Here is a 14,556-nt window from a genome sequence, read left to right on the forward strand (position 1 = left end):
CTTCTACAAGTATGTAAAAAGATAGAGTAGCAAAAGTAAACATTGGTCCCTTCGAGGCTGAGGCAGGAGAAATTATTATGGGGAATAAGGAAATGGCAGAAACGTTAAACAAATTTTGTATCTGTCTTCATAACAGAAGACGCAAAAGATACACCTAAAATGGTAGGGAACCAAGGGTCTTGAGGGTGAGGAACTTAATATAATTCATAGGAGTAGAGAAAAAGTACTAGAGAAACTAATGGGACTAAAAACTGACAAATCCCCTGGACCTGATGGCCTACATCCGAGGGTTCTAAAAGAGGTGGCTGCAGAGATAGTGGATGCATTGGTTTTGATCTTTCAAAATTCCCTAGATTCGAGAACGGTCCCAGAGGATTGGAAGGTAGCAAATGTAACACCGCTATTCAAGAAAGGAGGGAGAGAGAAAACAGGGAACTGGCTAATTAGCCTGACATCAGCCATTGGGAAAATGCTGGAATCCATTGTTAAGAAAGTGGTATCAGGGCACTTAGAAAATAATAACACAATTAGGCAGAGTCAACATGGTTTTACGAATAATAAATCTGTCAAACACAAATTTCCCTGAGTTTTTTTAAGGATATAACTAGCAGGATATAGATAAAGGGGAACCGGTGGATGTAGTATATTTGGATTTCCAAAAGGCATTCGATAAGGTGCCACATAAAAGATTATTACACAAGATAAGGGCTCATGGGATTGGAGGTAATGTATTAGAATGGATAGAGGATTAATTAACGGACAGAAAACAGAGAGTAGGGATAAACGGGTCATTTTCAGGTTGGCAGGCTGTAACTAGTGGGGTGCCACAAGGATCAGTGCTGGGGCCTCAGCTATTTACAATCTATATTAATGACCTAGATGAAGGGACAGAGTGTAATGTATCCAAGTTTGCTGACGACACAAAGCTAGGTGAGACAATAAGCTGTGAGGAGAACATAAAGAGCCTGCAAAAGGATATAGACAGGTTAAATGAGTGGACAATAAGGTAGCAGATGAAATATAACGTGGTGAAATGAGAGGTTATTCACTTTGGGAGGAATAGAAAAACAAAATATTTTTTAAATGGTGAGAAACTTTTAAATGTTGGTGTTGAGAGAGATTTGGGTGTCCTTGTGCAAGAAACATGGAAAGCTATCATGCAGGTACAGCAAGCAATAAGGAAGGCAAATGGCATGTTGTCCTTTATTGCAAGGGGGTTGGAGTATAAGAGTAAGGAAGTCTTGCTACAATTGTACAGGGCCTTGGTGAGACCACACCTGGATTACTGTGCAGTTTTGGTCTCCTTATCTAAAGGAAGGATATACTTGCCTTGGAGGCGGTGCAACAAAATTAACTAGATTGATTCCTGGGATGCGAGGGCTGACTTATGATGAGAGATTGTGTAGAATGGGGGTATACTCTCTGGAGTTTAGAAGAATGAGAGGTGATCTAATTGAAACATACAAGATTCTGAAGGAGATTGACAGAGAAGGTGCTGAGAGTTGTTTCCCCTGGCTGGAGTGTCTAGAACTAGTGGGCACAGTCTCAGGGTAAAGGGTGGGCCATTTAAAACAGAGATGAGGAGGAATTTCTTCAGAGGGTTGTGAATCTTTGGAATTCTTTGCCCTAGAGGGCTGTGAATGCTGAGTCTCAGAATATAATCAAGGCTGAGATAGATAGATTTTTGGAATCTGGGGGAAATCAAGGGATATGGAGATCGAGCAGGAAAATGGAGTTGAGGTCAATGATCAGCCATGAAACATAGAAACATAGAAAATAGGTGGAGTAGGCCATCCGACCCTTCGAGCCTGCACCGCCATTCAATAAGATCATGACTGATCGCTCCCTCAGTACCCCTTTCCTGCTTTCTCTCCATACCCCTTGATCCCCTTAGCAGTAAAGGCCATATCTAACTCCCTCTTGAATATATCCAATGAACTGGCATCGACAACTCTCTGCGGCAGGGAATTCCACAGGTTAACAACTCTCTGAGTGAAGAAGTTTCTCCTCATCTCAGTCCTAAATGGCCTACCCCTTATCCTAAGACTATCCCCTGGTTCTGGACTTCCCCAACTTATTGAATGGTGGAGCAGGTGTGTGGGACCATATGGCCTACCCCTGCTCCTAGTTCTTATGTTCTTATGTTTGCTATGTCGCTTGTTCCAGCCTGGAAGGATTTGCTGGCATAAAAATTCAGGGCCACTGTCGCCTTGAGGGCCACTGACAGAGCCGCTGTTGCCCCGCTCTGAGGCTGCAGGTCTGGTTCCAAGAGGTGGCGGAGCCGGCAAACACACTGCTCCTGGCCTAGGTGCAGGTATAAGTGCTCCCTGAAGAGCCTTGGTGGATAAGGCCTCCTCTTGCAGAGAGCCCTCCCCCCCTCCCTCTGCGAGCAGCGTCTTTTTTGCTGCTGCTGCTCCATCTCCCCATCATGCTGCAGCGCAAGGGGGACTGCAAATAGAGCCAGCATGACTGAGAGCAAGTGGTGTACTCAGAGGCCTTCCAGTAGCAGCCAAAGCCTGCCCAACATCCAGAGGCACTATCTGCACACTTTAACAACTTTATAAAATGTCTTCCAGCAACCCAATATTGACATAAACTCTGCAGGAGCCAGTATAAGAGAAATAATCAACTTACCTGCAAGTTGGATGTTTCCCTTTCAATAGCGCTGGTGGGGGGAGGGGTGGGGGGGTTTCCCTCGTGCATGTTCAGCTGTGCGTGTTTAGGAGAGGACATTTATTGCAACGGCAATGTCCAAAAAGGCAGATTTTGCGTCAAATCAGCATTACACGCTAACAACACGATCTGCCTAATCTCCATTCTGCCGGCGCACGCACGCCCGAACTATCACCCTCACCAAGATGGCGAACAGTGCGGGCTGTGGTGGAAGTGGGTAGAAGCGAGACGGCCGCCAATATTTTCTCTAAACCGGCTTTAACTACCGGCACGAAGGTGCCAAATTTCACGGCCTTAGTCTATTGTTCCCCCTGGTATGACCCTCATTTTTGCTTTCTCAAATTCATGGGGCGTAGACCGTGCACCAGAAAAAAAGAGGGATCACTGTTTGCCACAGCATTGGAACAACCCTAATCAAAGTCACAAATCACATCCTCTGTGACTATATTTCCTCGTCTTCTCTGCAGCCTTTGGCACAATTGACCACACTATCCTTCTCTAAAGCCTCTCCTCCATTGTCCAGCTCAGTGGGACTGCCTCGCTTGGTTTCACTCTTACCTATCCAATCGTAGCCAGAGCATCTCAATGGCTTCTCTTCATGCATCACACCATTACTTCCGAAGTCTCCGAAGGTCATATCCTTGGCCCACTCTTATTACTTATCTACATGCTGCCCACCCTAGCGACATCATTCGAAGACATGTGGAGGACAGGTCCAACATGTAACACTGTTGACATCCAGCTCCACCTCTCCAACACCTATTTTGACCACTCAACTGCCACTGTGTTGTTGGTCTGGTATTTTTAGTGGTTTTCTCCCCTTTCTCTCCTCGCAATTCTTCATGTGTGATCCTAGACAGTGAGTATTGCGAGGCTATTTGACTGTGGGAGAAATTACACCAGATTGCCCTCAAACATACACTTTTCAGTGGGAATCACCGCACAGTTAATCAGAAGCAGGCACCTGGCTGATATTTCCCTTTCCCAGTCCAGAGCACTGAGGGCACTGTGTCTCTATTTCTGCCCCAGTTGAAATCGGCTAAATTAGACCAAAGATCCAGGTCTTTACAGTTCAGTAGCACACAGTGACGTGTTTACCTCCATAAGCCATTCGTGCATTTTTCAATACTTATTGCAATTGATTCTGTTTGTTCAGGCACAGGCCTTGGGCCTCCCTTATCTGTATTTTAACCTTAGCACAATTTTTTTCTGAGCTTGTTTTCTATTTCCATGGTTGATGATACAACCCAGGACCTTGCAGACAAGAATTTTAACTGTAATGAAAACCTAGATTTAACATTACTGTTCCCTAATTCTAACAGAGGAGAAATACAACTAAATTAATAAAAGTATAAACTAGCAATGTTAATATTAAACTGCAATGAAAATTAGTCAAAAGGAATTATTTGATTACATTTCAATGACTTACAAAAGTTTGCGCATTCCCAGACATAGAAAGAGATAAGAGATAAGCTGTAGACAGCTGAGTCTCCCGGTTATTTTCCTCATTTTCTTCTAATAATAGCAATTAGTTTTTGTAATAACAAGGCCACTTGTGATTGTGTTCATCCCTAGAGTCCGAAAGCAGTAGATTTTGCAGAACAGCCAATCTAACAAAAAGCTTAGCATCATTTAAGTCTTGCAATGTCTAATCCCTCCAAATACCCTCAAAAGCCCATATTCTTACATTGGTATTTTTCTTACACACAAGTTACTAGCTTTCTTTTCTGCTACTGCTTTACTCTGCAAGTTAACAAATGACAGGAAGAATTTTGCTTTGTCATTTAAAAAAAAATATTCTTGAAATGTGGGTGACACCAGCCAAATTTACTGCCATCTTTAGTTGCCCTGTGAAGGTAATGGTGGGCTTTCTCCTTGAACCACTGCAGTTCTAGTGGTGATAGTGCTTATTCTGTTTTCTTTTTTGTAGTAGTTGTTGTTATAACGGAGTGTCTTGCTAGCCCACTTCTGAGGACATTAAGGATGAGATATAGGTTATTCTGTCTGCAGCACTTAGTTTTATGGAGAATATCACCATGCAATAGGTAAGTAAATGAAAATATACTTTTCTTGTTACCAGAATATTCACAATCTTATATACATGACATTTGGAACCATCACTTGCAATAGAGATTACTATCCCTGCTGCTGATTTTCATTATTCAGATTAGTAATTCAATAAAAATATCAAAATAGAAAGGAGAAACATTAGCATTGATGTAAATTACCTGATCGACTGCAAAAACCCTCAGCCTCTCAGATCCAAGCCATTTCTGGAACTCTCTGACCCAGTTTTTTACGAGACTCCCTGGTGTGACGACAAGGGTCCTCTTGATTACAGGTTTGTTCCCATAAGGTCCTTGCCGCATGAGAGTCCAGATTAATGTGATACACTGCAGGGTCTTCCCTAGACCCATTTCATCAGCCAAGATAGCACCAAATCTACCAGTTGTTCTAGAAACAATTGTTATATTTAACAAGCTAGAATTAGAATCAAATTATCTACACAACCATCAAGTTTTAAGGAAAATATTGAAACATTAACATAAGATCTATCATATGTCTTTTGTGTGCACAGTTCATTTGTAAAAATCAAATAGGTTTGCAAGTAGCCGTTTAGGAACAGAAAAGGATGCTATCTATGTTTCTCATCCTAAAATGCCAGGTATCCATTGGCGTATGTGTGAGACATAGATTAAAATCAGGAGCTCTCCTACTAGAGTTTTCTTTTTTTTTTATAAATGTTTTCATGGAGATGGGTAAATTTTTCTTTGAACATACTCTGTGACACAGTTAATTCAGAGACTAGGGTCCTGAACTTAAGAAAGGTAACTTCGATGGTGTGAGATGTGAATTGGCTAGAATAGACTGGCAAATGATACTTAAAGGGTTGACGGTAGATAGGCAATGGCAAACATGGATGAACTTCAACAATTGTCCATCCCTGTCTGAAGTAAAAATAAAATGGGGAAGGTGGCTAACAAGGGAAATTAAGGATAGTGTTAAATCCAAGGAAGAGGCATATAAATTGGCCAGAAAAAGCAGCAAACCGGAGGACTGGGAGAAATTTAGAATTCAGCAGAGGAGGACAAAGAGTTTAATTAAGAGGGGGGAAATAAAGTAAGAGAAGAAGCTTGCCGTAAACATCAAAACTGACTGTAAAAGCTTCTATAAATATGTGAAGAGAAAAAGATTAGTGAAGACAAATGTAGGTCCCTTGCAGTCAGATTCAGGTGAATTTATAATGGGGAACAAAGAAATGGCAGAACAGTTGAACAAATACTTTGGTTCTGTCTTCACGAAGGAAGACACAAATAATCTTCTGGAAATACTAGGGGACCGAGGGTCTTGTGAGAAGGAGGAACTGAAAGGATATCCTTATTAGGCGGGTAATTGTGTTAGGGAAATTGATGGGTTGAAGGCCGATAAATCCCCGGGGCCTGATAGTCTGCATCCCAGAGTACTTAAGGAAGTGGCCCTAGAAATAGTGGATGCATTGGTAATCATTTTCCAACAGTCTATCGACTCTGGATCAGTTCCTATGGACTGGAGGGTAGCTAATGTAACACCACTTTTTAAAAAAGGAGGGAGAGAGAAAACAAAGGAATTATAGACCGGTTAGCCTGCCATCTATAGTGGGGAAAATGTTGGAATCAATTATTAAAGATGAAATAACAGTGCATTTGGAAAGCAGTGACAGGATCGGTCCAAGTCAACATGGATTTATGAAAGGGAAATCATGCTTGACAAATCTTCTGGAATTTTTTGAGGCTGTAACTGGTAGAGTGGACAAGGGAGAACCAGCAGATGTGGTGTATTTGGACTTTCAAAAGGCTTTTGACAAGGTCTCACACAAGAGATTGGTGTGCAAAATTAAAGCACATGGTATTGGGGGTAATGTACTGACGTGGATAGAGAACTGGTTGGCAGACAGGAAACAGAGAGTCGGGATAAACGGGTCTTTTTCAAAATGGCAGGCAGTGACTAGTGGGGTGCCGCAGGGCTCAGTACTGGGACCACAGCTATTTACAATATACATTAATGATTTGGATGAAGGAATTGAGGTGTAATATCTCCAAGTTTGCAGATGACACTAAACAAGGTGGCGGTGTGAGCTGCGAGGAGGACGCTCCGAGACTGCAAGGTGACTTGGACAGGTTAGGTGAGTGGGTAAATGCATGGCAGATGCAGTACAATGTGGATAAATGTGAAGTTATCCACTTTTGGGGCAAAAACACGAAGGCAGAATATTATCTGAATGGCAGCAGATTAGGAAAAGGGGATGTGCAACGAGACCTGGGTGTCATGGTACATCAGTCATTGAAAGTTGGCATGCAGGTACAGCAGGCAGTGAAGGTGGCAAATGGTATGTTGGCCTTCATAGCTAGAGGTTTTGAGTATAGGAGCAGGGAGGTCTTACTGCAGTTGTACAGGACCTTGGTGAGGCCTCACCTGGAATATTGTGTCCAGTTTTGGTCTCCGAATCTGAGGAAGGACGTTCTTGCTATTGAGGGAGTGCAGGGAAGGTTCACCAGACTGATTCCCGGGATGGCTAGACTGACATATGAGGAGAGATTGGATCGACTGGGCCTTTATTCACTGGAGTTTAGAAGGATGAGAGGGGCTCTCATAGAAACATTTAAAATTCTGACAGAACTGGACAGGTTAGATGCAGGAAGAATGTTCCCGATGTTGGGGAAGTCCAGAACCAGGGGACACAGTCTAAGGATAAGGAGTAAGCCATTTGAGACGAGGAGAAACTTCTTCACTCAGAGAGTTGTTAACCTGTGGAATTCTCTACCGCAGAGAGTTGTTGATGCCAGTTCATTGGATATATTCAAGAGGGAGTTAGATATGACCCTTACGGCTAAAGGGATCAAGGGGTATGGAGAGAAAACAGGAAAGGGGCACTGAGGTGAATGATCAGCCATAATCTTATTGAATGGTGGTGCAGGCTCGAAGGGCTGAATGGCCTACTCCTGCACCTATTTTCTATGTTTCTATGTTATGCGCAAGAATAATAAGAAAAAAAGCATTTCAGTATTTACATGTTAGCCAATTTATATTAAATGGTTGCTGAATTTGTGATCGAAGTGTATGGTCTCCTCGCAAAATTAGAGTTGTTTGCTAACTTTCAATATAAACCTAGTACACTATCCATAACTGGTACAGAGTCCTCCCTATTTGTGGGTTTCAGAGTAGCATGAACTAGCAGTAGTATAGTAGAAATTGAACCAAGAGTGATGTCTTTCATCTGTGACACTTGTCTGCAAATTATATTGATACAGTAGGTCATCACCTCTGTTTAACTGCACAAGGATCATGAAAGTGACCAGATTTCAAGGTCCACTTTGGTGTAAATGCAGCAGACCGTAAACCCTGCGCATGTTCCTGATTTTAGAAAGGGCACAAAATACAGACTACATTTCCTTTTAAAAAAATGTTATTGAGATGTAATAATGTAGACACATTTTTTGCGTCTGTGGGATGACGCATTGGATTGATCGAAAAGATATTGTATTTTAGTATTTTATTCATTTGGAACACACCATTTGAATAAGAGACATGATCAATAAGAGTTAAGTTTTCACAAGTACTCTATACTAAAAATGTCCTGACAGTTAAACTTCAAGGTGTTGCTGACTGTGAAAGACTTATAACAACCTCGACAGATCTTATTCACTGGTTTCAGATACAAATACCCAGCAATAACCATCCCATGCTTACCTCATTCCCATTACACACTCATATAGGAAGATCACACCATCCAACTGATGAGGTCGAAGGTGTATGGTAAGATAAGGGTCCACCACCACATCCACCAACGAGAGACCAGCTTTATTAAAGATCCACTGATGACTCAGGTTTGGTTGTGGCATTACTAAAGCATCTGTTGAAAAATTGAGAACTGTACATTTAACTATTAGCTTCAAACTTTTGCAAATTTATTTCATAACTTCATCCTACACTGCACTAGAATAGGTAAAACAATGAAGTATGTTATAGCCAAGGATTCTAGATGGGCTCTTACAGTTAGATCATATTTAACTGCAAAAAGTTACAAATGTGTTAGACCAAATGCTGATTTGAAATCTTTAATTTGCTGAGCCAGTGGGACTAATTGAATAGCTCTTTCAAAGAGTCACCACAGGTACGATGGGTCAAATGGCCTCCTTCAGTGTTGCAAAATTCTGATTCTATGACTTTTAGTCAATACCAGCTCTGAGTGGAATCTTTACGTAGATGCACACTCAGGACACAGTTAACCAACCCAAAGATTATGTTCTCAGAACGTACATTAGGGTGAGGGTGGAAGGAACAAAGGTTTGACAGAAGTATGACTATCTTTTTTTTGAAGTGTTTATTTATTTTTCTCTCTCTTCTGAAGACATTTCCACAATGGAGTATGGTTCTAGCAGCCCCTGTTACTTCACCCAAATGGCCATTCCTTGTTTGCTAGCCTAGGCAGTGAGTGCCAGCAGACTATTTAACTGGGGCCATTACACTGAGTGCCAACAAGCTATTCCACCTTAGAGGGCATTACAGATAAACTCAAACAGCCACACTCACATACATTTTCCAGCAAGTGCCACAGAATAGTGATCAGGAATGGCAAGTTTAGCTAATTTTTTCTCTCCTGAACCTCAGGGTGCTCGATTACATATATCCATCCCACTGCCTGAAATACTGCCCAGTTAAGATAAACCAACTCAGTAAACTCCAAAGATCAGCCTGTATGGCTTAGGACTATAAATCGACAATGCCTTTACCCACTAGTCCATCGGAAAAGTTGACAGGTGTGACAGTTAATCACAATATTGGTATGGATCCCACTGTAATCTAACATTCTAATGGCTGAACAAGCAACCACAAAATTACAACCATCAATTAAACTGCTTACTTGACGCAGTTGGATCATGCCTCGGCTTACAATCCACGTTGGTTTTTTCATCACGTTCTGTTTCGCTGGATCTAGTACTGTTCCTCATTGGGCTAGTAAATGGTTTTAGCAAAGGCTGCTGTGATGGAGTTGGCAGTGACAGTTGTGATGAAGCAGTAACAGTGGAGTGGAAACAGCGGCCACTCATAAAGTCCTTTGCAGAGATCGGTCCCATAATCTCAATCTCCTTCCCACCAATCATTAAGGTCTGGCCTTCAGAAAGAGTTGCGAGTTCTTTTAATTTGTATCCTGTTCCTAAAAGAAATAATTTAATAAAAAGAAGCAAAACTACAGCACATTTTATTTATTTTGGAACTGCCATTATATACTCACTTTTTAGTTTTAGAGGGAAGAATATTCCTTTTTTTGGCAATATGTAATCGAGGATATATTTTTAACTTTTGGAAGCAAAAGTATGAATTTTGATTACGTGTAATGTGTAATGCTTAGTTCTCATCAATATAACTTCCATATACATACGCATGCTATGATTAATCCATATTTTTACCTAATTTTCGTTATGATATATATCCTGTGTAATACAAATTGATACACCATTCAATATAATTATACATTATGCATAATTATATTATATAAATTGGGGGGGGGGGGGGCGGGGTGAAGAATAAGAAATCCCGAACCCACTCTTAAATGGATAATTAGGAATGGTTTCTCGCTCATAAATTGATCTATCCCCACCGAATGTACAAATGTGACATTGGATTCATGATTTAGGTACATCTCACCCTTATCTTATCAGCCTTCATTGGAAGGTTGAGTTCTCATTTAAGATTGACTGGTTAAATATTAAAAATCTTATGTCTGCAAACACTTCCTATTAACTTTTCCATTATAAATTCCTACGTCCACATTTACAATGGAAGCTGGATACGTTAATTAGTCATGTTGCAATTATACCCTTTGGGTGATGGCGTAGTTTACAAAGGTAACTTCTATTATAAGTATGGATAGAGGAATTTATGATGGAAAATAAAAATAAGGACAGAATGTATAATGTTAAAATTGGTCTGAATTACATTGATGTCCAATAATCCCCTGGCCTCTACGAACATGCAAAAATAATAGACAGGAAACGATCAGCTGGTCCATTGAGCCTGTCCCATACCATCATGGTCTAATTTAACACTATGGGCTAGGCTTTGCACTTGGATCGCTAGTGCCCAAAAAATGGGCGATGTCCCAGCCTTCATGATTGTTGGAACATCACCCATTCTTGGGATGCGACTTTCGGCTCAGCGATATGAAATGGGCGAAGCGATAGCCCAGGGATGTGAAATGAGCCCAGTGATGTAGAAGGCAAAGCTTCCCTAGCAACGGCCTTCTGCGCATGTGGTTTTTTTTGGTAAACAGGTTTTCCCACGATTCGGGAGGTCAGGGGTCATCCACACATGCGCAGAAGGTAAGGGGAGAGAGAGAGAAAGAGAAAAAGAGAGATTTCATCACCTCCCCCTATCCACCAGCAGCCACATAATTTCCAGAGAAAAGCAAAAATCCTAGCCAATTCAGGGGCAGAAAATTTTAGAAATTCTTCTCTGACCCATGCAGGTGATCACACAAGTTCCAGAAGATCACAGTGACTGGGAGACAAATCGGCAAACAACTCACCTACCATTTTCTATGCTGTGATGTCAGCCAGTTAGGACCGCATCCAGCTCCCCTTTGAACGCTTGCAGCAAGTCTGCACTCAGTGCAGAAGCTAGCTACTTGTTCCAAAGATGAGCGATCCTCCGTATAAAGAAAAACCTTCCAACATCGAACTCAGTTATCTGCTTGTGTAACTTATATGTATGTCTCCTAGTCCTCCTAAACTTATCTAACTCAAATAACCTATCCACATAGGCCAAATCTAACCCCTCTATTATTTTAAAGCGCTCAACAAATCTCCTCAAAGTCTATGCTTTTCCAGAGTAAAGAAAAACAGCTCTTTAAGCCTATTGTGGTAAGTAAGGGCCTGTAAACTAGGCATTAGTCAAGTGGCTCTCTTCAGAACCTTTTCCAAGGCCTCTATATCAGCCACCATGTGAGTTGGCTAAAATTGGATACAGTATTCTAGACAATGTCTAACCAAGTCTTTTAACAAGGACAATTTTAGTGAGTTTTGTTTTTGTTTTGGACTAGATTGTTCTGGCAATCCATCCTAATACTCTATTTTCTTTTGCTATGGGCTTGTAATTTCCCAGTTCTGACTTGGGTACTCTCCATTCCCTAGCTTCACATACAGTACTGGATGAGCAGAAATTACATCCAACTAAATATTGGGAAGACTGAAGCCAGTCCCTGCCATAAACTCTGTTCCCGAGCCACCAGCTCCACCCCTCTCCCTGGCAATTGTCTGAGGCTGAATCAGACTGTTCACAACCTTGGTGCCACGTTGGACCCCGAGTTGAGCTTACAACAACACATCCGCTTCAGCACTAACCACCTATTTCGACCTCCAGAACATCGCCCGATCCCACCCCTGCCTCAGCTCATCTGCTCCTGAAAACCTCATCTATGCCTTTGTTACCTCTAGAGTTGATTATTCCAATGCTCTCCTGACCAGCCTTCCACCTTCCACTCACCATAAACTTGAGCTCATTCAAAACTCTGGTGCCCATGTCCTAACTCGCACCAAGTCCCGTTCACCAATCTCGCTGTGCTCGCTGACCAACAATGGCTCACGTTTAAGAAATGTCTCGATTTTAAAATTCTCATTCTTGTTTTCAAATCTCGCCATGGCCTCGTCCATTCCCATCTCTGTAATCTTCTCCAGCCTTACAACCTTCTGAGATAGAAACATAGAAAATAGGTGCAGGTGTATGTCATTCGGCCCTTTGAGCTGATAGAGCTTGCATGGCTGATCATACAACTTCAGTACCCCATTCCTGCTTTCTCTCCATACCCCTTGATCCCTTTAGCCGGAAGGGTCACATCTAACTCCCTTTTGAATATATCCCTGGTGCAAGGGTCAAGGATGTCTCGGAGCGGGTGCAGGACATTCTAAAAAGGGAGGGAGATCAGCCAGTTGTCGTGGTGCACATTGGTACCAACGACATAGGTAAAAAAAGGGATGAGGTCCTACGAAACAAATTTAAGGAACTAGGAGCTAAATTAAAAAGTAGGACCTCAAAAGTAGTAATCTCGGGATTGCTACCAGTGCCACGTGATAGTCAGAGTAGGAATCGCAGGATAGCGCAGATGAATACGTGGCTTGAGCAGTGGTGCAGCAGGGAGGGATTCAAATTCCTGGGGCATTGGAACCAGTTCTGGGGGAGGTGGGACCAGTACAAACCGGACAGTCTGCACCTGGGCAGGACCAGAACCAATGTCCTAGGGGGAGTGTTTGCTAGTGCTGTTGGGGAGGATTTAAACTAATATGGCAGGGGGATGGGAACCAATGCAGGGAGACAGAGGGAAACAAAAAGGAGGCAAAAGCAAAAGACAGAAAGGAGATGAGGAAAAGTGGAGGGCAGAGAAACCCAAGGCAAAGAACAAAAAGGGCCACTGTACAGCAAAATTCTAAAAGGACAAAGGATGTTAAAAAAACAAGCCTGAAGGCTTTGTGTCTTAATGCAAGGAGTATCCGCAATAAGGGGGATGAATTAACTGTGCAAATAGATGTTAACAAATATGATGTGATTGGGATTACAGAGACGTGGCTCCAGGATGATCAGGGCTGGGAACTCAACATCCAGGGGTATTCAACATTCAGGAAAGATAGAATAAAAGGAAAAGGAGGTGGGGTAGCATTGCTGGTTAAGGAGGAAATTAAGGCAATAGTTCGGAAGGACATTAGCTTGGATGATGTGGAATCTATATGGGTAGATCTGCAGAATACCAAAGGGCAAAAAACGTTAGTGGGAGTTGTGTACAGACCTCCAAACAGTAGTAGTGATGTTGGGGAGGGCATCAAACATGAAATTAGGGGTGCGTGCAATAAATGTGCAGCAGTTATAATGGGTGACTTTAATATGCACATAGATTGGGTTAACCAAACTGGAAGCAATACGGTGGAGGAGGATTTCCTGGAGTGCATAAGGGATGGTTTTTTAGACCAATATGTCGAGGAACCAACTAGGGGGGAGGCCATCTTAGACTGGGTGTTGTGTAATGAGAGAGGATTAATTAGCAATCTCGTTGTGCGAGACCCCTTGGGGAAGAGTGAGCATAATATGGTGGAATTCTGCATTAGGATGGAGAATGAAACAGTTAATTCAGAGACCATGGTCCAGAACTTAAAGAAGGGTAACTTTGAAGGTATGAGGCGTGAATTGGCTAGGATAGATTGACGAATGATACTGAAGGGGTTGACTTTGGATGGACAATGGCAAACATTTAGAGACCGCATAGATGAACTACAACAATTGCACATTCCTGTCTGGCGTAAAAATAAAAAAGGGAAGGTGGCTCAACCGTGGCTATCAAGGGAAATCAGGGATAGTATTAAAGCCAAGAAAGTGGCATACAAATTGGCCAGAAATAGCAGCGAACCCGGGGACTCGGAGAAGTTTAGAACTCAGCAGAGGAGGACAAAGGGTTTGATTAGGGCAGGGAAAATGGAGTACGAGAAGAAGCTTGCAGGGAACATTAAGACGGATTGCAAAAGTTTCTATAGATATGTAAAGAGAAAAAGGTTAGTAAAGACAAACGTAGGTCCCCTGCAGTCAGAATCAGGGGAAGTCATAACGGGGAACAAAGAAGTGGCGGACCAATTGAACAAGTACTTTGGTTCGGTATTCACTGAGGAGGACACAAACAACCTTCCGGATATAAAAGGGGTCGGAGGGTCTAGTAAGGAGGAGGAACTGAGGGAAATCCTTATTAGTCGGGAAATTGTGTTGGGGAAATTGATGGGATTGAAGGCTGATAAATCCCCAGGGCCTGATGGACTGCATCCCAGAGTACTTAAGGAGGTGGCCTTGGAAATAGTGGATGCATTGACA

General features: G+C 42.2%; 1 protein-coding gene across 9 annotated transcripts in view; it reads right to left on the bottom strand.

The window, feature by feature from the left end:
* The window catches only part of rad54b (RAD54 homolog B), a 298,314-nt gene that overhangs the window by 76,645 nt on the left and 207,113 nt on the right, over nucleotides 1–14,556 (bottom strand). For all 9 annotated transcript variants that reach the window (XM_070894097.1, XM_070894106.1, XM_070894063.1 and 6 more), the window contains 3 exons: nucleotides 9,575–9,868; nucleotides 8,401–8,563; nucleotides 4,902–5,127 (listed from right to left, as the gene is read on the bottom strand). In XM_070894097.1, coding sequence (XP_070750198.1) covers nucleotides 4,902–5,127; nucleotides 8,401–8,563; nucleotides 9,575–9,868 — 683 coding nt within the window. The remainder of the gene's footprint in view (nucleotides 1–4,901; nucleotides 5,128–8,400; nucleotides 8,564–9,574; nucleotides 9,869–14,556) is intronic.

The sequence above is a fragment of the Pristiophorus japonicus genome, chromosome 1 (assembly GCF_044704955.1).
Source record: "Pristiophorus japonicus isolate sPriJap1 chromosome 1, sPriJap1.hap1, whole genome shotgun sequence".
In the NCBI taxonomy this organism is placed as follows: Eukaryota; Metazoa; Chordata; class Chondrichthyes; family Pristiophoridae; genus Pristiophorus; species Pristiophorus japonicus.